The following is a 21,408-nucleotide window of genomic DNA, read 5'->3' as shown; positions in this document are numbered from 1 at the left end:
GACCCTCACCAGAAGGAATCCTCGGAACAGTAGCAGTAACATCAGCATAAAATCTACCTCCACCAATGGTTCTATGCACCTCCTCAGAATGGCTAAATCCATACTTTGAGATCTGATGGTGGGTTCCAGCCAGCTGTCCTGCTTTTTCTCATTCAGTGTTCCCCATCACACATTACTCTTTTCCAGGCAGAACCCAGCAAAGTGGGTAAGTGGGACTACTTCTTCCCTTTTCACCTGCAGAAAACCTGCTTGGATCTCACTTGAATTCAGGAAATGGTTCTGTATATTGAGCTCTTTTTAATTGAACAGGAATAGAATTCAGATAACAGTGTGTCATGATGTGATATATTGGTACAGTGCTTTCAAAAAATGGTACAGAGAAAGTTTTCTGGGAAACACAGCCCGGGACACAAATTCTGAACGTACAAGACTTGAACTATCTAATTGAAGCTTGGAAGAAACATTCTTTGAATGTGTCTTCTTACATAGCATATGCCTGCGAATCAATTTGTTCTGTCGTGGACATTATTTTTCTGAGTAATACAGAATACAAAACAGGCAGGCTAGAAAGGCTTATAAGTTCTATCTCTTTTGGTGATACAAATCTGTCTGTTTGCAGTAAGTAAACACAAACGTTGCCTTACCTATTGTTGATATTACACCCTATGATCCTGTACTTTGAGCAACCAAAAGGGTTTCTTTCACAAATTCTCAAAAGGGCAGCTTTGACTTCTTTATTCCGAAAGCTGTATATCATAGGATTCAGTACAGGACCAACAATTGTGTAGAAGAGAGACAGATACTTGTCAGTATTGGGTGAGTAAGTGGAATTTGGCTTCAAGTACATAATACAAGCAGAACCAAAGAATAAAGTAACCACAGTGAGATGCGAAGAGCAGGTAGAGAAGGTCTTTTTCCTACCTTCAGCAGAAGAAATTCCCAGAATCGTGGCAATGATACCAGCATATGACAATAAGATCAGGAGAAAAGGAAGAGTCACAAAAACTATAGCCTCTACAAACACAGCAATTTCGGTCCTGGAAGTGTCCTCACAAGCCAATTTCAATAATGGGGGGATGTCACAAAAGAAGTGATTGATCTAATTGGAATGACAAAAGGACATGGTGAACTCCATAATGGTGTGACTGAAGGAGATTAAAAAGCTGCTTAACCAAGATGCCACCGCTAGACCCATGCACACTTTCCTGTTCATGAGGACAGGGTAGTGCAGAGGCTTACAAATGGCAAAATAGCGATCATAGGCCATTGAAGCCAGGAGGAAACACTCAGAACCACCAAGAAAGAATGCAAAATATCTGTCTACAGCACATCATAGGAAGGAGACGGACTTGTTCCCAGACAGAAGATTCTCAAGCATCTTGGGGACATTGACGGATGTGTAACAGATCTCCAGGAAGGACAGGTTTCTCAGGAAGAAATACATGGGTGTTTGTAGTGCAGGATCAATGAACGTGAGGAGAATAATGATGAGATTTCCTGCCAGGATGATGATGTAGACCACTAGAAACATAGAAAACAATATGTTTTGCAAGTTGAGCTCATCAGAAAGGCCAAGAAGGATGAATTCAGCCAGTGCTGTGCTATTCTGTATAATATTTTCTTTCTTTGTCAACATCCTGGAAAATAAACAGAAATTCACATAAATCTAAGAATTAAGGAGACATGAATCATGAGATTATACATAGGGCTTGACCCAACCTTCTTTCTTGCTAGTGAGAACACAAGGAACCCTTTGACCACCATCCAAGAAAAGAAAATGAAAAGGCTATGGTAGACATCACTGGAGCTGCATGGACAAAAGCCATGTGTGATGAGAGTACAGTAAGGAGAATTAAGTGAGTATGAATGAAAATGTTGGCTGAATCATAATGCTGCTATTTTGTTCTGTCTAATGCAAAGACCAAACACTGGACTCAATTCCGCCGGTGAAGGATCCTGAATAAGAAGCCATCTGTGAACTACACATAAACCACAAAATGACAAACAGGAATACACAGCATATGCACATATATAACCTCTGCTGAGATCAGTGGGGACATCGGTCCATCCATCCATCCATCCATCCATCCATACATACATACATACATACATACATACATACATGCATGCATATATACATACATAAATACAAGACTTGGCTGGACTTTCTGCCTTTTGGTAGAGATCTTTCAATAAAAACAAGTGGTATCTATGATTGCCCCCTCTGACAAAATGCAGAATACAAAATAGTTAGGCTTGAAATGATTATAAGATCCTTTACTGAAAGAACTATACTTATCCCTCAGTGATTAGTAGGCAGAAATGTCACCTCACCTATTTTGGATTGCACACTGTAAGCTCATGTATTTTGATCATGTAAAAGTTTTTCTCTCCCAAACTCTTTTAAAGGCACCTTTAACTTCTTTATTCCGCAAGCTGTATATGATAGGATTCAATATGGGGATAAACACTGTGTAGAAAAGAGACAGATATTTATCAGTATTAGGTGAATAAGTTGAATTGGGTTTCAAGTATACGATGCATCCAGAACCATAGAATAAGGTCACCACAATGAGATGCGAAGAGCAGGTAGAGAAGGTCTTTTTCCTCCCTTCAGCAGAAGAAATTCCCAGAATCGTGGCAACGATACCAGCATATGACAGTAAGATCGGGAGGAACGGAAAAGATATAAATATCATAGCCACTAGAAATACAGCCATTTCGGTCCTGGAAGTGTCCCCACAAGCCAATTTCAGTAATGGGGGGACGTCACAATAGAAGTGATTGATCTCATTAGAACCACAAAAGGACATGGTGAACACCATACTGGTGAGACACAAGGACATAAAAAATCCACTTAACCAAGGTGCCACCGCTAGACCCATGCACACTTTCCTGTTCATGAGGACGGGGTAGTGCAGAGGCTTACAAATGGCAACATAGCGATCGTAGGACATTGAAGCCAGGAGAAAACATTCAGAACCACCAAGAAAGAATGTGAAATAGGTCTCTAGAGCACATCCTAGGAAGGAGATGGACTTGTTCCCAGACAGAAGATTCTCAAGCATCTTGGGGACATTTACGGATGTGTAACAGATCTCCAGGAAGGACAGGTTTCTCAGGAAGAAATACATGGGTGTTTGTAGTGCAGGATCAACCAACGTGAGGAGAATAATGATGAGATTTCCTGCCAGGATGATGATGTAGACCACTAGAAACATAGAAAACAATATGTTTTGCAAGTTGAGCTCATCAGAAAGGCCAAGAAGGATGAATTCAGCCAGTGCTGTGCTATTCTGTATAATATTTTCTTTCTTTGTCAACATCCTGGAAAATAAACAGAAATTCACATAAATCCATACATACATACATACATACATACATACATACATACATACATACATACATACATACATACATACATACAAGACTGGACTGGACTATAGTGCTTACTTCTGCCTCACTGATTCCTAGTGCAGATACTAGCATCTGCTTAAAACTCTCAAACTAAATCTGATGCAGCCTTCAAATATGGAACTTTGGTATTCAAGTATTGTCATCAAAATGCAGCAAACCTAAAAAAATAATCCTGCCCATTCCAATGGCTTAGTTGATATTAGTAGTAACCTCTAGAAATTCACTTAGTAGGCTTCTTCAAAATACTAACTAAAGCTTTCAAAGGAGATAACTTTGTACTTACTGGAGACTCTGATGTTCACACACAGTCAGCCCCCTCTGTTACTGAGTCATCAGCTGCACTGGTGGTTTCTTAGACACATTCATACAGAAGGGAGCTATATTGATTCTGAGACCTGTTTGTTCACCAGACCCAGTTGACATGCTTTATGCCCTGTGGCGATCTCCTCTGGGAACTTCTCTTGCAAGCAGATCACATAATTGAACTGGCTGAGATACAAAGTGTTTGAGGTGCTGTGTTGCCTGCAGAGGGAGGCAGGGAGCTCTTCTTGTGGTACTTTGAATCCAGTCTACTTTTTAAAATACAGGCAATTATAAAAACTGCATATTGCCAGGACCATCATGGGAGAAGTATTTCTTCTTATACACAGGAATGAATGCATCTTCTGGTGCAGTGATGGCAAACCTTTTAGAGACCGAGTGCCCAAACTGCGACCCAAAACCCACTTATTTATTGCAAAGTGCCAACACGACAATTTAACCTGAATACTGAGGTTTTACTTTAGAAAAAAAACAACACATACATTAACTTAAGATAATCCAAACAAAGTAAGGAAAGCAATCCCAAATGCTTTCATTTACTTAAAATGATTTGGCAGAGAATTTGACACTTTAATGATGGTCTGGGCCTGGCTGGGGCGATGGCACACGTGCCCACAGAGAGGGCTCTGAGTGCCACCTCTGGCACCCGTGCCATAGATTTACCACCACTGTTCTGGTGATTATATAGTTTTATTGACTGAGTATCCATCCATCCATCCATCCATCCATCCATCCATCCATCCATCCATCCATCCTCCATCCATCCATATTTATAGCCCACCCTTCCCAAAAGTGGGAATCCATGTGATTTACCTGTTGATTTCTCAAATAAACCATTTATTATTAGGGGAATCACCTATATAATGATAGACCTGACCAGGAAAACAAAAACAGGCACCACTGGTCAGGGCCATGCAGGGAGGATAAGAGGGCAATCATGTTCCCTCCTGTACTTCAACCTACATGTGTTTAATATTTGGGATCATCTCTCACTATATATAAATAATTCCCAACAGTCCCCTATGTGCAGATACTTATTTCTGCAAATAGGGGCATACTTACCACAAATAAGTTTTTCTGCAAAGTTGGGTGACTGGTAGGTTTGCAGAAAAATCTGAAAGCTTTCCCCTTCCTACCAGTGCTGCCCTTGTAGGCAGTGCCCACCACAGTGCAAGCACAGGCAACACAGGTGCAGCGATGGTGGGGGCAGGATAAATGGTGGTGTGGCAAGGAAGACAAAAGACTGCCTACCATGCCATCAGAAGAGAAGCAATACCCACCATGGAGATTACTCCCTGCTCAGCCTGCCCTGTCTTTGAGGCCTCTTCCTCTTTCCTCAGCTGCTTGGTGGTGGGAAGGGGGGGGGGAGTGGGCAGGTAAGCAGCAAGCTGACAGGGGAGGGGGAAGCACTGATGATGGGGGGGAACCAGAACCAAGCGAGCACTGCACTGATGGGGGGTGGGGGGTGGGAGACAGCAAACTGATGATGGGGGGCAAGAGGGCAGAGCTCCAACAAGGAGGGGAGCCAAGCAAGCAATTTCCATTTAATTATTTCCCTTTTTTTTAACACCAACTCCAACATCACAGGTGCATGATCAGCATAGGTTCTGGGCAGTATTTCAACTTCTTTCAATTCTTTTAAAAGACATACCAAAATCCTAACCGTATCTATTCTCGACCATGATTTGTATCTGGCTGAGTAATACGTAAAATCTTTTTCCCTAGATTTCTTACTCTCCATGCATCAAATATATTATGTTCTTCTACATTTTTTAAAAAAGTTTTTTGGAAGATTTTTGCTGAGTTCCTTGCTTTTTGAAGAAGGAAAATGCTGAATTCATGGAATGAAGCATTGATTACCTTATTACCAAAACCAGGAAGGGAAAGAAATTAAGAATTATCGCCCAATATCTTTATTGAATGCTGATTATAAAATATTTGCTAAAATTTTAGCAAAAAGATTAAAGAAGGTTTTGCGTCAATCTATACATCAAGATCAATCTGGTTTCCTACCTAAAAGAGCTCTGAAGAACAATACAAGAAATATAATTAATGTTATTGAATACTATAAAACCACCCAGGAAACCAGTGGCACTAATGTTTATGGATGCAGAGAAGACATTCGATAATGTTTCTTGGGACTTCCTGGCACAAAAACTCCAAAAGTGGAATTGTGGAGAAGACTTTCTTACAATGATTATGGCCATATATTAAAAACAATCAGCAAAAGTAACATTTAATAGTGATATAACAGGTGAAATTCTAATACAGAAAGGCACAAGACAAGGTTGCCCACTTTCTCCATTACTTTTAATTTTTATACTGGAGACATTAAATGACTCAACAAAGATATAAGAGGATTGAAAACTAGAGGGGAAGAATTTAAGCTGCAGGCATATGCAGATGACCTGGTATTTATTTTGGTGGGTAATAAACAAAATAGTAGAAGAATATAAAGAAATTGTTGTTATAAGTGGACTTAAAAGAGTATTTTTTAAATACTATGCGAAATTATTTCAAAAGAAGAATATAGACCCGGGAAAAATAAAAAAAAAATATTTGGATAAAGTAGAATTACCAACGATGCAAAAGACAAGTAAAGAAATGTTGAATAGTCCGATTCAAAAAGAAGATTTACTCTGTGCGATAGAAGAAGCTAAGTTGGGAAAGGCTCCGGGACCAGATGGATTTACTGCAAAATTTTATAAAAAATTAAAAGAGGAGCTAACCTCGACTTTTGAACTTTTATCAAATGAGATAAGGGATACAAAAATAGTACCTGAAATGTGGAAAGAAGCTATTATATCACTTATACCAAAATAAGGACAAGATTAAACAAGTGTGAAAAATTATAGACCGATCTCTCTTCTTAATAATGATTACAAATTGTTTGCCGAAGTAATTCCAGAAAGAGTGAAGATGTATTTAAAAGAAGTTATAACAGAAGAACAGAACATTTTTTTTACCAAATAGAGAAATCAGAGACAATTTAAGAATGGTGATTGATGCAATTGAGTATTATGACAAGCACCTCGAGAAAGAAGTTGGATTTCTATTTGTTGACGCTGAAAATCCGGCCCCGCACAAGACAGCCAGAGCGTGCCTCGTGGGGGCCGCGTTTGCCTCCTCGTAAGGAGGATGAGTCAGGCAGGACTGCGGTGGAGCCTTAGCTCCAATAGGGGGAGCGAGCCTGGCAGCCTTAATAGGCTTGCTCCGCTCCCCCCCCAGTCAGTTGACAACCTTGTGCTCAGCCCACCTACCCGCCCTGTATGTAGTGTAAGCATAGGCTGGTTGCCCTGTTTAATGGGGAGCCGGGTAGGAATTTTTTGGTTCCATTCTTGCATTGGCTATTGAGATGGGGTCTTTTTCGCCTACCCTGCACTGCGGTCAGTGGATTGAGGAATTGGTCTGGGATGGTGCCTGGGGGCTAGTTCATCACTTTGTTAGGGCAGAATTAGGTTAAAATACAGTTCAGCGGCCAGCAAGCACCAATTAATAACCCCAGGTGTGGGTAGAGGGGTCTGCTTGACTAGCCTTGTAGCCGTGCGGCCTGGGGGGATGGTCATGATGGAGACTCAGCGCTGGCCATTTGGTGGTGCTTGAGGGCTCCTGAGGGCGCATCCCAATCTTGGCTCAGCCGGGATTGCAACTGGCCTATGGTTGGCTTCAACCCGGGGGCCCGCCGGTGTCTTGCCTACCTATGGTTTGAGGATGGGAGTCGAAGCGACGCCAGGCCCGACCGTGCCGCTGTTTTCCATGGTTGCCCTTTGCCGTTAAGTTGAAAGTTAATAATTTAATAAAGTGGCCTTATTTCATCCAACCTTCTTGTCTGACTGTTTCTTCCGTCTGGGGGGGCAGAGCCTTTGACAACTTAAATTGGGACTTTATGTTTCAAGTAATGGACAAAATGGATGTCGGACAGTCTTTTATTAATTTAATAAAGGTGATATATTCAGAGCAAAGAGCTTCACTGAATGTAAATAAAGATATGACAGAGCACTTTAAGGTGCAAAAAGGGACGAGGCAAGGATGCCCGTTATCCCCATTATTGTTTATTTGGATTTTAGAAGTGTTGCTGGGGAAGATAAGAGATGACAAGGATATAAAAGGACTTACATTAAAAGGTTTTTCGTATAAATATAGGGCATTTGCAGATGATGTGATGTTTTTGGTTGAAGAGCCAATTAACAACTTACCGTTGTTAATGGAAAGGATAAAAGAATTTGGAGATCTGGCTGGATTTTATGTGAATAAAAACAAGACAAAAGTGTTGTGTAAAAACATAACGAAAGAAAGACAACAGGAATTGCAAGAAGAAATACAGTGTGAAGTTGTTAAAAAAACAAAATATTTAGGTATTGAATTGACAATGAAAAACATAGATCTTTTTAAGAATAATTATGAAAAGCTTTGGAGTAAAATACAAGAAGATTTTAAAAAATGGGACACTATGAACCTGTCATTGTTGGCAAGAATATTGGTGGTTAAAATGAATGTTTTACCTCGTTTGATGTTTTTGTTTCAAACCATTCCGATAGCAAAGGAGCTTAAAGTGCTGAACTTATGGCAGAAGGAGTTATCAAAATTTGTGTGGGTGGGAAGAAAACCGATGATTAAAATGAAGATTCTATGTGATGCAAAGGAACGAGGAGGTTTTCAGTTACTTAACCTTAGACTGTACCACGAGGTTGTGTACCTGACGTGGCTGGAAAAGTGGGTTAATTTAGATAACAGGAAATTGTTGGCGTTAGAAGGTCATGATTGCAAATTCAGTTGGCATGCCTATTTATGGTATGAAAAAGCAAAAATGGACAATCTTTTTAAACATCATTTTATAAGAAGATCACTGTTCAAGACTTGGATGAGGTACAAAAGGTTCTTTTTTGAAGAAAGACCATTATGGATTGTACCGGCTGAAGTAATTAAACCATATTCAAGACATAACGGCAAAGATTGGTTAACTTATAGAGATATTTTAAAATAGAAGGGAAAATTGTGTGATAAAATGTAGAGAAGAGATAGACTTTGAATATGATTGTTTAAATTATAGGCAGATATATGATTTGTTTATGACTGACAAAAAAAGGTATGGCTTCAGGGAGAAAAATAATAAAATGAAGTGTGTGTGGGCAGAAAAAGAGAAAAAAATGATATCAAAAATATATAAAGTTTTGTTAAAATGGTATACAGAAGACGAAACGGTAAAAGAGCAAATGTTAAAATGGGCTATAAATATGAATAAAGAAATAACTATGTCATCTAGGGAATGTTTATGGGAAAAGTCAATGAAAATTTCTACTTGTAATAATTTGAAGGAAAATTGTTATAAAATGATGTATAGATGGTATATGACGCCAAAAAAATAGCGTATATGAATGAGAATATGTCGAATAAGTGTTGGAAATGTAAAAAAACATGAGGGCTCTTTTTACCATATGTGGTGGACATGCGACAAAGCTGTGGATTTCTGGACAGAAGTCCATAATGAAATGCAAAATTTTTTGAAATCTACCTTTAAAAAGGAACCAGAAATATTACTTTTAGGACTTAAGATGGAAGAAGTAAATGTAACAAAAAGAACATTGTTATGGTATCTAATTACAACTGCCAGAATGACTTATGCACAATCTTGGAAACAAGATAGAGTGTCAGAGATATGGGAATGGATAAAGAAAGTGTTTTTTATGGCAGAAATGGACAAACTGACAAGGAAACTTAACAACAAGGAGGATGAAGAATTTATTGAAGAATGGATTGATTTCAAAGAATATATAGATACTAATTGGGATGTAAAAAATAACTTACTTTGCTTTGACAGTTATTAAGAACAGAATATAATAGATCGAAAAGATGCTTATAATGTTATAATGTTACCTGAAAAATTGATAATGAGGAGGTTATAAATGATAGTAATCTTAGAATTGATTTGTATAAGGGGGTGGGAGCATTGCGGGAGGCCAAGAGAGGGGGGGTAGGAGAAATGAAAAAAGGATATATGTTGAAAGAAAAGTTGTATTGTTGAATATGTAGATATATCCGAGTAATAAAAATTTGTGTTTTTGTTTTTTAAAAGTAATGGTAAAATGGATGCAAGATTTCGGCTATAATATCCAAATAGATCAATGGAATAAAACATGGAAATCAATAAAATTTCTGAAAGCTACAGCTTATAAAGAAAACATTATAAAAATGTATTACAGATGGTACTGGTCACCGGATAAGGTGGCAAAATGTTCCCCAAATGTATCTAAGAATTGTTGGCCATGTAAGGATAATGTGGGCTCATTTATACATATGAGGTGTAATTGTGAAAAAATATATAGATTTTGGAAAGAGGTCCAAAAACTGATAGCAGAAATATTAACTATCAAGTTAGATCTAGCTTCAGAAGTATATTTATTAAATATGATACCGGATGGTTTAAAAACAAATGATAAATACTTACTTATATTGTAACAGCAGCAAGAATTTTGATTGGTAAATATTGGAAAGCTAATAATTTGCCTACGATTCAAGAGTTACAGTATAAATTGTTAGAAGTGGCAGAAATGGATAGCTTAACAATGATATTGCATGGTAAAGATAAGAATGTATTTTAAAAAAAGATGGTCTAGAGTTTATGAATGGTTAAATAGAAAAGAGGAAAAGTAGACTCAAATAATATATATGTAAAAGCACTTGGCTGTAATTTTAATGGAAAAATTAAATAAACTGTTGAGGAAAAAAAAAGATTTAAAAGAGTACCAAGGCCAAATAGAACCATTAAAATCTCAACATAGAGCCAGGATTTAGAGGACCAAAGAAGCAATTATCAGGAAATCATAATGAACAACCATAGGGAGTATGATGATGAAATTTTTGATCTTTGCAAAGAATACAAGGATGAGAATCTCAGATTAAAGACAGAAAAGCTCAATTTAGTTTTAGATAAACAAGGCTTGGCAGATACAGCACAGGAAGCCAAACATCAGGCAGCTGCAACTGCAGCTGCAGCCACAGAAAAGGCCCAAGCTGCTCAAGTGGCATTGGCCAAAGCCACAGAGGAGCTATGCACAGGTCAGTGTGCCACCAAGTATTTAGCGGACCAAGCACAAATAAAAAGGGAAATGGCCAATCATGACACTTGTAATAAGAAGATGGAGTCCCTTAAGGAACAATTGGGAGTACAAAAGGCAGTGACCTTGACCATACATCCAGGAGTAGTAGTAGAGACCACACCTAGTGATCCAGAGGATGAATGGCCAGTAACGCAGCCCACATGTAACACAGAGTGGGATGCCCCAAACCTAGTGAACCCAATAAGCACCAAAGAAATGGTTACTAGGGAAGAAGGTAACACTACATCCCAAACTGTTACGGAGACCAGGATTTGGAAACCTGATGAGGTTGAGGCCATTGTGGAACAGGTTGGCCCCCTTACTAAAGATGGAGTGGTGCAGTGGATGACGAATGTCATTACTGCCTACCCAAATATAACTGACAGTGCTAGCCAGGCATTGCGCCTCAGGACTGGACTTGGCTGCAGTTAATTCTGCAACCGTCAGCAAAAATCTCAACAGTTTTAACAAATATAGGTGGATGAAGGAATTTCTGTCATACCTTTGGCCCAGCAGAAATACTGAGTTGTTCTTTATGTTTGAAAGGCAAGGAAATTGTTGTTAGGAGTACTGGCTAGCCGAGTGATAGTCAACCGAGCCACACTGACCCCTAACTATGACGACAGAGGATTCAAGGAGGATATAGTAGAGGGACTTCATGCTCAGACTCAACTGGCCCTGAATATCCACGAGCCTGCTAATATGCCCTGGCACCACCTAGAATGCCGCATTTGCAGGATATCCCACCTTCTACAGAGCACAGGTGCCATTAAACCTCACAAACCTAACAAGAAACACAAGGACAAGGATTCAAGCCATAACGTATGCCAATCACGGCCCCCACTCCCAGTACCCTGCTTCAGGGGGATATGGGAATAAGTATGAAGGAAAAAGGGGAGGCTGGGCCATGGGGCAGAAGGGAGGCTCTAACTGAGGGAAATATGGAAAGGACTATCAAGGCAGGTGCAGCTACAACCCTCTGCCCCCCACCTCACAAGGGCAGATATCCATCCACACACCCCTCAGGGCCACAGCCAGGCTATCCTCCATACCGTCAGGCACCCTATAACATTCCATCGGGATATCAGCAAGCGCCTTTGCCACCTGAGTCCAGCCACAACTCACTATACCCTCCGTTACCTCCTAGCAACCCCACTCCTCCCTACCCAGTGAGGCAGCAGCCAGGGCAACAGGGGGAAGGCCAGTCCTGGGGCAACCCACCACCCGGCCAGGACCCCCCCCCACTGGCACCTCTGGATGCACCTCAAAGATCAGGGTTTCGAAATGGAGTGGTTTCACAAGCAGCCAGATTCAGTGCTGATGCAGGCTCTTGCAGAGTGTGAAATACTGGGACACTGCCCCGTTGCATCTGTAACAGCACCCCAAGGTCCCAACATACCATCCACTGTGACATCCAGCTAGGGCTGTCCAGAGTCCCAAACAGTGTTCCCTCTAAGCTGAGTTAGTGTGAGCTAGCCTCTATCTTTTAGCCTCTGGCTCATACATTTTTGTCTTAGCTCAGGAAAGATGGCTCCAAAGCAAACTAATTTATGCAGTAGCCAAATCACTCACTCACAACTTTAATGCCAGAAGCTCACAAAGTAGATTTTTTTGCTCACAAGACTCCACAGCTTAGAGGGATCATTGGTCACAACCACTCCCCAAAGGCATCCTGGAACTGCTTAAGCTGGACACTTGGAGGAGGCCAACTGTGAAGGCAGGGGTCGGGACTCCTGGGAACACCAAACCTTCCATTCTCCTTGTAGATACCAGAGCATTGTTAAATGTGCTCTGCCCCCAGTTAGCATCTAGAGGCACCCCTACCAAGATTACTATACGTCTTGTTGGTTTCGCCGGGGGCAACCACTCTGCATGAGAGTGGAAAGACATCCCCCACACTGTGGACAATCTTTATACCCATGTGACCACCTACAATAACCAGGGAGAAGATGATGGGATCTTACGGTTCTCATTCTTCTGTGACCATGGGATTACCATTGATCTGGTGAATGGCTTACCCTGGAAGCTCCAGGGTGGACCTAGCCTGGTCAAAGCGGTCCACCGGTGCATGGCATTAAAAGCTCCCCTATCCCTATCTCCCCTCTCTGAGGACCCTTGGGTCCAGGAATTCCCTGAGGTTTGAATACGTGATAAGGCAGAATGTGGGACTGTAAAGAACGTATGTGTACTCATTGAAGGAAGAGACCCTCCACCTCAAAAGCAGTATAAGTATCCAGCGGAGGCAGAGATAGGGATTGCCAAAACCATTGAAGGGTTTCTTGAATGGGACATCATTCTCCCTATGCAATCCATCTGCAGTTCCCCATTGTGGCCAGTTCTAAAGTCAGATGGAGTCACCTGGAGAATGACTGTCAATTTCAGGGCTCACAACACTGTGACTCCCCTGAAGCCCCTGTAGTAGCAAAGTACAATGAAATCCTAGCCGCCATTGCTGCTGGGTCTCGATATTACAGTGTAGTTATTCTTGCAAATGTGTTCCACTTGATTTGCCTCCACAAGTCATGCTGGTACAAGTTTGCCTTCACATTTAGAGGTCCGCAGTACTCCTTCAAACAAACAAAGGGTTTCCACTCAAGTCCTCCAACCAGCCTCTTGTGACCACATGCTCAGCTATTTACATAGTATTCTTGTCCATGCCCCACTACAGAGATGGTGCAGGATGTCACTAGGGAAGTCCTGAACCTCCTTAGGGAAACCGGCTTCAAGGCAAGTTGAGAAAAAGCCCAGCTAGTACTGAAACATGTAAAATACTTAGGGCTAGAGCTAGGCAGGACCCCAACACATGGAAGTTATTTCCAAGCTGCCTGCTCCCACAGACGTTCCTTCCTTGAGAGACTTCTTGGGTACTTTGATTTTCTCCCATGGTTTTATTGAAGCCTTTGCAGACAAGGCGTGCCTCCTCTACACCCTTCTAAAGAAAGATACCCCATGGCATTGGGGACCAGAACAGCAGCACACTTTTGCTGTCTTAAAACAGAGCTTAGCTTCAGCCCCAGCTCTAGCACACCCAGACCCGAATAAACTTTACTACACACAGCTTGCCACCTCTGAGAGAAGCGTAGGAGCAACCTTAATTCAGCATCAGGCCCACAGAATAATAGCTTATGCCCTCTTGAATCTGTCCCCCATGGAAATGAAGTTCACCCCATGTGAGAAGATCTGCCTGGCATTAGTCTGGAGCCTTACTCACTGGGAGTTCATAATAGAAGGTGCAAAGGTAATTGTGAAGACAATGCACACTCCTCTTGAATACATCCTCTGTGGGGGATGTATTAAATAAATCCTCTATGGGGGATGTATTAAATAAATCCTCTATGGGGGACTGTCCTCTCTGTAGGACAGTCAAGTCTCAAATGCTAGAATTTCCCAGTGGACCTTGGCCCTAATTAACAGGGGGGTGGAATATAAGAAGGAACAGAATGAATCCCTTGCCCCATATAGCTTTATAGTTAAAGGGGAAGAGCACAAATGCCCACTACCCATAGTGGAGCATATGCCCTGGCCCGCAACATGGGGAGTGCCTCTAGAGGAAGCCAAGCAGCAAGGTTTTATCTGTTGGTTCTGTGATGGCTCATCCTTCCATGTTGACGGGACCCCTAAAACTGGCTTTGGAGCCATAAGAGTACAGGATGGATTTGTCCTACAGAGCCCCGTCCACCCACATTCCAGACAAGTGGCTGAGGTGGCGGTGCTTCAGTCAGTACTTGAATTCGAGCCTCTGGACAGTCCCTTGGCCATTTTAAAGGATTCTGACTGGATGGCAAAAGCCACCACAGTTTGGCTTCCCCACTGGCAGAAACAAGATTGGAAGAACAGTGAGGGCAAGCCCATTGCACACTTGTAACACTGGCTGCATGTGGTTGCCATTCTACACGAGCTCACTGTGCCCACCCAAATATCTCATGTGAAAGAGCACCAGAAAAATTCCATGGAAGTTGGCTATTGGAACGATCAGGCTGACCTATTAGTTAAGGAAGTGGCACATATGGAAATACTTCCTGAAAATCCCACTTCTGCCAGTCACCACCAGGAGTCAATCCCATTCAAGGGCCCTTTTTCTCCCATGTTTTTAGATTTAGGAGAACTCCAGAAGAATGATGCTGATGTCACCAACCTTTTACACACAGGAAAGGATCCTACAGGCAGATACCATATAGAGGAACAGGAAGGTGTAGTTTGGGCAATAGACAACACAGGCACCCATCACTGAGATTTAATACAGTTTATCCATGAACAAGGTCACTGAGGTAAAGATTTAATGCTAGAAACGGTGAAAGAAGTCAGATGGTGCCCAGGCATGTGTCAGAAAGTTGCCCAGTGGGTAGACAATTACCTCCCCTGTACCATCTGACTACCAGTGGGTAGACAATTACCTCTCCTGTACCATCTGCTGACCCCTCCAGACCAAAAGCGCCCCTCCAGCACCAATGCAATGAGGGACATTGGGCTAGGATTCTTTATCAGCCCCTTACCCAAAACTGCCCGTGGAAACAAGTACTGCATTACGATAACAAGCAGGCTATCCTAAACACAGCTGTGATGGACTCTGGGCTTCGAATTAGCCTGCAAGAAAAGACACCTACAGTCATGTGACTAGCAGGGGTGATGTAATTCTGATGCAGAACTTGGGGGGGGGAATTAAAAAAACTCTCTTGACAGTTGGACTTTGGCCGTTGAGATTGTGAGGGTTTTTTTGGTTGGTGGGTAATGTGCCAGGGGACTGACAAGTCATGTTGGATCTTGCTGAGTCCAAGGAATAAATGAGATTTCTCTACAGATTCCAATATTAAGGGAATCTGAGAAAAGCCAAACAATACCACAGTGATATCTAAGGAGACTTAAAAGAGAAAATAAGCTACTGGTGGTTAAACAAGAAATTCATGTTACTCTCACATAGAATCTATACCTCCTTGGGAGCAATTTGGATTTAGTGGATTTAGTGTGTACATGGAGGGTTTATTGGAGTAGTGGGTGTCCAAAAATATTTAAAAAATAGAAAAGAAAAGAGAGAAAAAACCCAAGGCACAGTGGAGGTATTTTTCTGTGGAGGTAGAGAGTACCTGAGAAAACCAAACAGAAAACAGCAGTCTAGAACAGCACAGGGGTTGAGATTAGAGAGAGTGTGTTTTGTACTATATCATCTGAAGTGAATGATTATAAATGAACTAACTTAAAGCTGAACTATGCTATTTGAAACAACGTATATACAAGCATCAGCTTTTCCCTTGTATATATTTTCCCTGCCTGCCTGTCCTTGTAAAGAAAATCGTCAGTTTTCTTTATTGTTCCTTTCCGTGGGTGCCTCAGTGTCTCACAGAGCTAAGTATCTGACAAAGTTAAATCAAAAACTTCATCCCAGAAAAAAACTGTGGTGCTCATGAAAAGCTAGAGAGAAACATTTATTAAAAAGTCTCATCAATAAGTGGCTGGGTGTGTGGACGACCTGAGTGGGTACCAACCCTGAAAGAGGAGTGTCAGTGGGATATAAGATTCCTCCAGCATGTGAAAATTTAAAGGAACAAATCCCCACATAATCCAAAATAAGGGAGTTTGTCATAACTGTTTACACAGTTCTATTAAAATCAATAGGATTAGGAGGGTGTATCTCTGTTTAGGGTGCACTGAATTTATATACAAAATGATCTTCACTAAGCTGCTACAAGGCATGTCAGAGAGGGCCTTCACTGCTTCCTGTTTGTCCATGTTGCTTCAGAGATGGCAGCTGGAAACTGGAGGGAAGAGGGCTCTCAGCACAAGGTTAATACAAAATCATGGATTAGGTGAAGATCAAACACCAGAAGAATCAGCAGTTTTCTAAACTCTGGTGACCTAGATCCTGAACAACTTCAGTGGACTCGGAAGGGTGTGACTTTCTTTAGGATTACAGTGAAAGAACCTGGCAGAATGGCTACATTTCGTTCTTCTCCACTAGAACCTTCATTTCAACGTAAGTGATCATCCAGTTAAAACTTACAATGCCTTGGCCTGACATGCACTGGATATTGTCCTGCTGAGAAACAGGTATTGATGAAGTGCAAACCAAGAGATCCCCCAAAGTGATGCAAATGGTTCATTTGATATATGCTGATATAGAAATAAAAATTATGATCCAAAAAAAATTATTGGGATGTTCATTTGTTCATTGATGGAAAGGATTCTGAATATAAAACTGAACCCTGTTTTAGAAGAAGAGGAGATTGGATTTATACCCCATCCTTCACTCAGAGTCTCAGAGCAGTTTACAAACTCCTTTCCCTTCCCCTCCTGACAACAGACACCCTGTGAGGTAGGCAGGGCTGAGAGAGCTCTTTCCAGAACTGTCCTTGAGAGAACAGCTCTGACAGAGCAATGGCATGCCCAAGGTCATCCAGAATCTGCAAGTGCAGGAGTGGGGAATCAAACCCGATTCTCCCAGATTAGAGTACACATACTTAACCACTGCACCAAACTGGCTTTTACTATCAAGTTACCATCTAGTCTCCACTCAGGATGTTGACTGTCCATTTGTTAGTCTTCAAGGTACCATCTTTGATAGTTTGGCTGCAGCAGATTAACACAGACAGGTCTCTGGAATTAGTCTAAATTGATTCACCTTATAACCACTGCACTGTGAATGAAAGAAAAATCCTTTACCAAAATATGAGGATTATCTATTAACTGCACCATAGTTTGTTTTTTTTAACAAAACATTTTTATTGGTTTTTCAAAGAAACAAGAACAGACAAGTTATCAAATACGAAATCAGAACAGTTACAAATACAGTAAGGTAAGTACAGTGAAGACAAATTCAGAACAGTTTTGTCTGTCTTATTGAAGTGCAATTGAATTGAGTGTACGCATTATAATTTGAATTTGTAATGAGGCCAAATAGGGACGAAAAACTGGTCGTTATTAGAAGACTTATACAAACTACATCAAAGGGAAATACAGTTGACGCTGAAGTTAAATATATTGCAATATTTGGTATTTAGCTTGCGATATGGACTCCCAGTCGAACTTGTCTATGTGGATTTTATCCAATAGTGGGGACCATATACTCAGTGGATTGTAGAATTCGCATTCGGATTGATGTATGGTATCGTAGATGGAGAATTTTTCTAACATGAAGATGTCCCAATTTTTGTGCATCCATTGTGACTGTGGGAGGATTGGGATTTTTTCACTTTTGATCAATAAAAGCTTTAGCTGACGCTATCAATATGTTTATCAATCTTCTTGTCCTGTCAGGTGGTCTGTCTTGTGGCCAGAGTTGGAGGAGCAGCAATTCCGGGCTGCAAGGTATGTCATAATTGGTAAGTATATTAATATGGGAAGTTATTTGAGACCAGAATTTTTGAATCTTTTTACAAGACCATCAGTTGTGAAAGTAGGTGGCTTTTTCTCCACAATTTTCCCAACAGTAGGGAGTTGTGTTTGGGATAATGTATGTTAGTTTTGCTGGAGTTAGGTACCATCTGGTAGTGACTTTAGAAATCACTTCACGTATACTTGAGACTTTAGATATTTTGTTTTGGGTCTGCCAGATTTCAGTCCAGTTGTCGTTGGTCAGTTGAATTGGTAAGTCTTTGTTCCATTGGTTTTGTTAGGCTAGAGTCGGTTTTGTGGTAGCACTGAGAAGGCATAAGTAAAGTTTGGATATTAGCCCCTTTTTGGGGGGGGCTTTGATAACAGTTTTTTGAAGTTTGTCAGCGGCATTTTACAGGTTTGTGAAAAGGTCGAATTGTTAAATAGACTTTGGACTTGAAGGTATTCGAACCATTTAATTTTTAGTTTATACTTTGTTTCCAGCTCTGTCTTCGTTAGTAGTTTGTCATTTTGTAGCAAGTCCTTCATTCTTTCTAGTTATCTTTGCTTGTTTCCAAGTCCCCAAAAGCTGTAGGAAGAAGAGCCGGAGTGAACCAGCGCTGACCCGTGAAGGAGGTAAGTTGTGATCCTTTATTTGTTAATTTGGATTTGAATTCGAACCAAGTCTTTATAGATGTCTTGAGAAAAAGATTAGAGGCATGGGCTTCCGTATCTTTCAGTTTTTCATGCCACATAAGGTCTTGGACCATTGATTCAGTGATGTTTTAACTTTCTATTTTTTCCCAGTCTGGTTTATTGTGGTTGTGGTATTGCCTGAGTAGAGATCGAGGCTTTTCTGTACAAGTTGAGGTCCGGTAGAGCTAGACCACCATTCTGTTTTGGTTGTTTCATTGTCGTGAAGGCAATTCTGGGTTGTTTTGAATTCCAGACAAATTTGTTGAGTTCTTTTTGCCATTTATTAACTTGACGATCTGGAATGCCTATAGGTAATGTCCTGAAGAGGTATAAATATTTAGGTAACACGAAGGATCTTATTATCGAAATTCTGTTGTGCCAGGAGAAGTTGATCTTGTTCCAGCTGGTTAGTGTTTTGGAGATTTCGTCATGTAGAGCTGAGTGGTTTGTTTGCACCAGTTTGGAGAAGTCCCATGGTATGTTAACTCCTAGATAGCGAAGGCTGTCTGAAATCCATTGGAATGAATAAAATGTTGTGATTTGCGTTTCTGTTGTCGCGGAGATGTTGATTGGAAAAAAAATGCATTTTAGAATTGTTGATTTGTAGTCCTGATGCTGAGGCAAATGAGTTGAGAGAGGCTTGAATTGAGGGTAGGGAGATGGATGGATTGGAAACATAGAGAATGGCGTTGTCTTCGAATAGACTCAATTGGAATTCGTGATCGTTGATGAGAATACCTTTGTAGTCTCTGTTGTGACGAAGTTCGCAAGCAAGTGGTTCAAGGGCTAATACGAAGAGGATCGGTGACAAGGGACATCCTTGTCTCGTACCCTTGTGAAGTAGAATTGTTTCTGAGATGTCTCCGTTGATTAGAAGCTTGGCTTATGGTTTTTGATAAATTGCTTGTATCGATTTGAGGAACACGGGTCCGAGTCCCATTTGTGAGAGTAGGGATAGTAGGAATTGGATCTCCAGGGAATCGAAGGCCTTTTCGAAGTCAATCGCCAGTAGAAGAGATTCAACTTGTGGATTGTGTTGACAATGGAGTATGATATCGATGGTCTTTTGAATGTTGTCCGAGATATCCCGTGTTGGGATAAATCCTGCTTGATCACTCTGAATGTATTCGGCAATAAAGGCATTAAGACGAGTCGCTATGATCGCTGTGAAGATTTTATAATCTATATTTAAAAGGGATATTGGGTGGTATGACTTTGGGTCCGTTCTGTTTTTGTCTTTTTTAGGAATCAAAATGGCATTCACCATGTGCCAGGTTTGTGGCATTGTGCCTGTTGTTAGGATATCATTGCATACATTTATCAAGGGTAAGCTGAGTATGTCTCGATACACCTTGTAATATTCCAGAGTGAACCCATCTGGGCCAGGGGATTTATTGTTTTAAAGAGATTTGATTGCAGTTTCATCTTCTAGTTGTGTTATGGGATTTTCCATCATCTCAATATGTTCAGTTTTTAAAGTTGGACTAGAGTAGATATTTTGAAGGTATTTTGAGATCGATTGAGGGTTTGGGTGCTGGGAGGTGTAGAGAGATTCGTAAAAGGAGTGCAAAATTTTGATGATTTCGCCAGTTTCTGTATGTAGGGTGTTTTGGTTGCTCTTCAAGCAATTTATGTGCCTTTCTGTTTGCTTCTTTTTAAGTTTCCACGCTAGCAGTTTTAAATGTTTAGATTTATTAGTCTGGTATCGTTTTCTATTGTTAAAATTGTCTTTTAGTATGTTCGTGGATTCCAGCATTTCGAGCTGTTTTCGAGTGTCCAACAAGCGCTTGTAGACTGTTTTACTGCAGGTGGCTTTCTGTTCAGCTTCTAGTATTTTAATGCTATTCAAAAGTTCTTGTATGATTTTATGTTTTTCTTTCTTACAGGCTGACGTTATGGCGATGCATTGATGTCTAAATACTGCTTTTGAGGCTTCCCAGACCGTGTGTGAGGATACGCCATTTGTTGTGTTTATTTTAAAGTAGCTGGTTATTTCTTGTCTAAGAGCGGATCGTGCCTTGGGGTTACATAATAAAAGTTTGTTTAATCTCCAGCTTGGTGTTTTTGGTATGTTGATTCCGCTTCCTAGTGTGCATAAAACTGGGGCGTGGTCTGACCACTTCTGAAGGCCGATACTAGATGATATGATGTTTCCAAACATTTCCGCGGAAGCCAATAAAAAGTCTATTCGATAATAGGTTTTAAATCTAGGAGAGTAACATGTATAATCTCTCTCATACAAGTGCTGTTTTCTCCATATGTCAATTAGATTTTGCTTGTCTAAAAGGTCCTGTAAAGAGCTGGATTTGTGTTTGTAGTTTGGTTTCTTAGGTGAAGATTTATCAATTTGAGGGTCTATAGTATAATTTAGATCTCCTCCTATGATTACCGGGCCAGTCCGGAATTTATCTAATTTTGATAAGGTTTCCTGAATGTAGGGACATTGGTTGGAGTTTGGCCCATAGGTTGAGGCAATAGTTATGGGATGGTCATTCAAGAGACCATTGACAAATATAAAATGACCTAGTTCGTCTTTCATGCAAGAGTCTACTTTAAAGTTTGTGGAGGCAGA

General features: G+C 40.8%; 1 protein-coding gene and 1 pseudogene across 1 annotated transcript; both read right to left on the bottom strand.

Moving 5' to 3' along the window:
* Positions 1-640: 640 nt before the first annotated feature.
* On the bottom strand, positions 641-1,636 carry LOC107117673 (annotated as a pseudogene).
* Positions 1,637-2,372: 736 nt separating this feature from the next.
* On the bottom strand, positions 2,373-3,326 carry LOC107117672 (olfactory receptor 10A7-like). The gene has a single exon (XM_015419831.1). The coding sequence runs from the start codon at positions 3,324-3,326 to the stop codon at positions 2,373-2,375; it is 954 nt and encodes a 317-aa protein (XP_015275317.1).
* Positions 3,327-21,408: the final 18,082 nt, after the last annotated feature.

This window comes from Gekko japonicus, unplaced genomic scaffold (genome assembly GCF_001447785.1).
Source record: "Gekko japonicus isolate JY-2015 unplaced genomic scaffold, Gekko_japonicus_V1.1 scaffold2688, whole genome shotgun sequence".
Lineage (NCBI taxonomy): Eukaryota > Metazoa > Chordata > Lepidosauria > Squamata > Gekkonidae > Gekko > Gekko japonicus.
Note: the sequence above shows the minus strand (reverse complement) of the source record. Positions and strands in the feature narration are given on the sequence as shown.

Bases quoted from the DNA above. Each gene is read 5' to 3' on its own strand.
- LOC107117672 (XM_015419831.1), bottom strand. From the start codon at position 3,326: ATGTTGACAAAGAAAGAAAATATTATACAGAATAGCACAGCACTGGCT.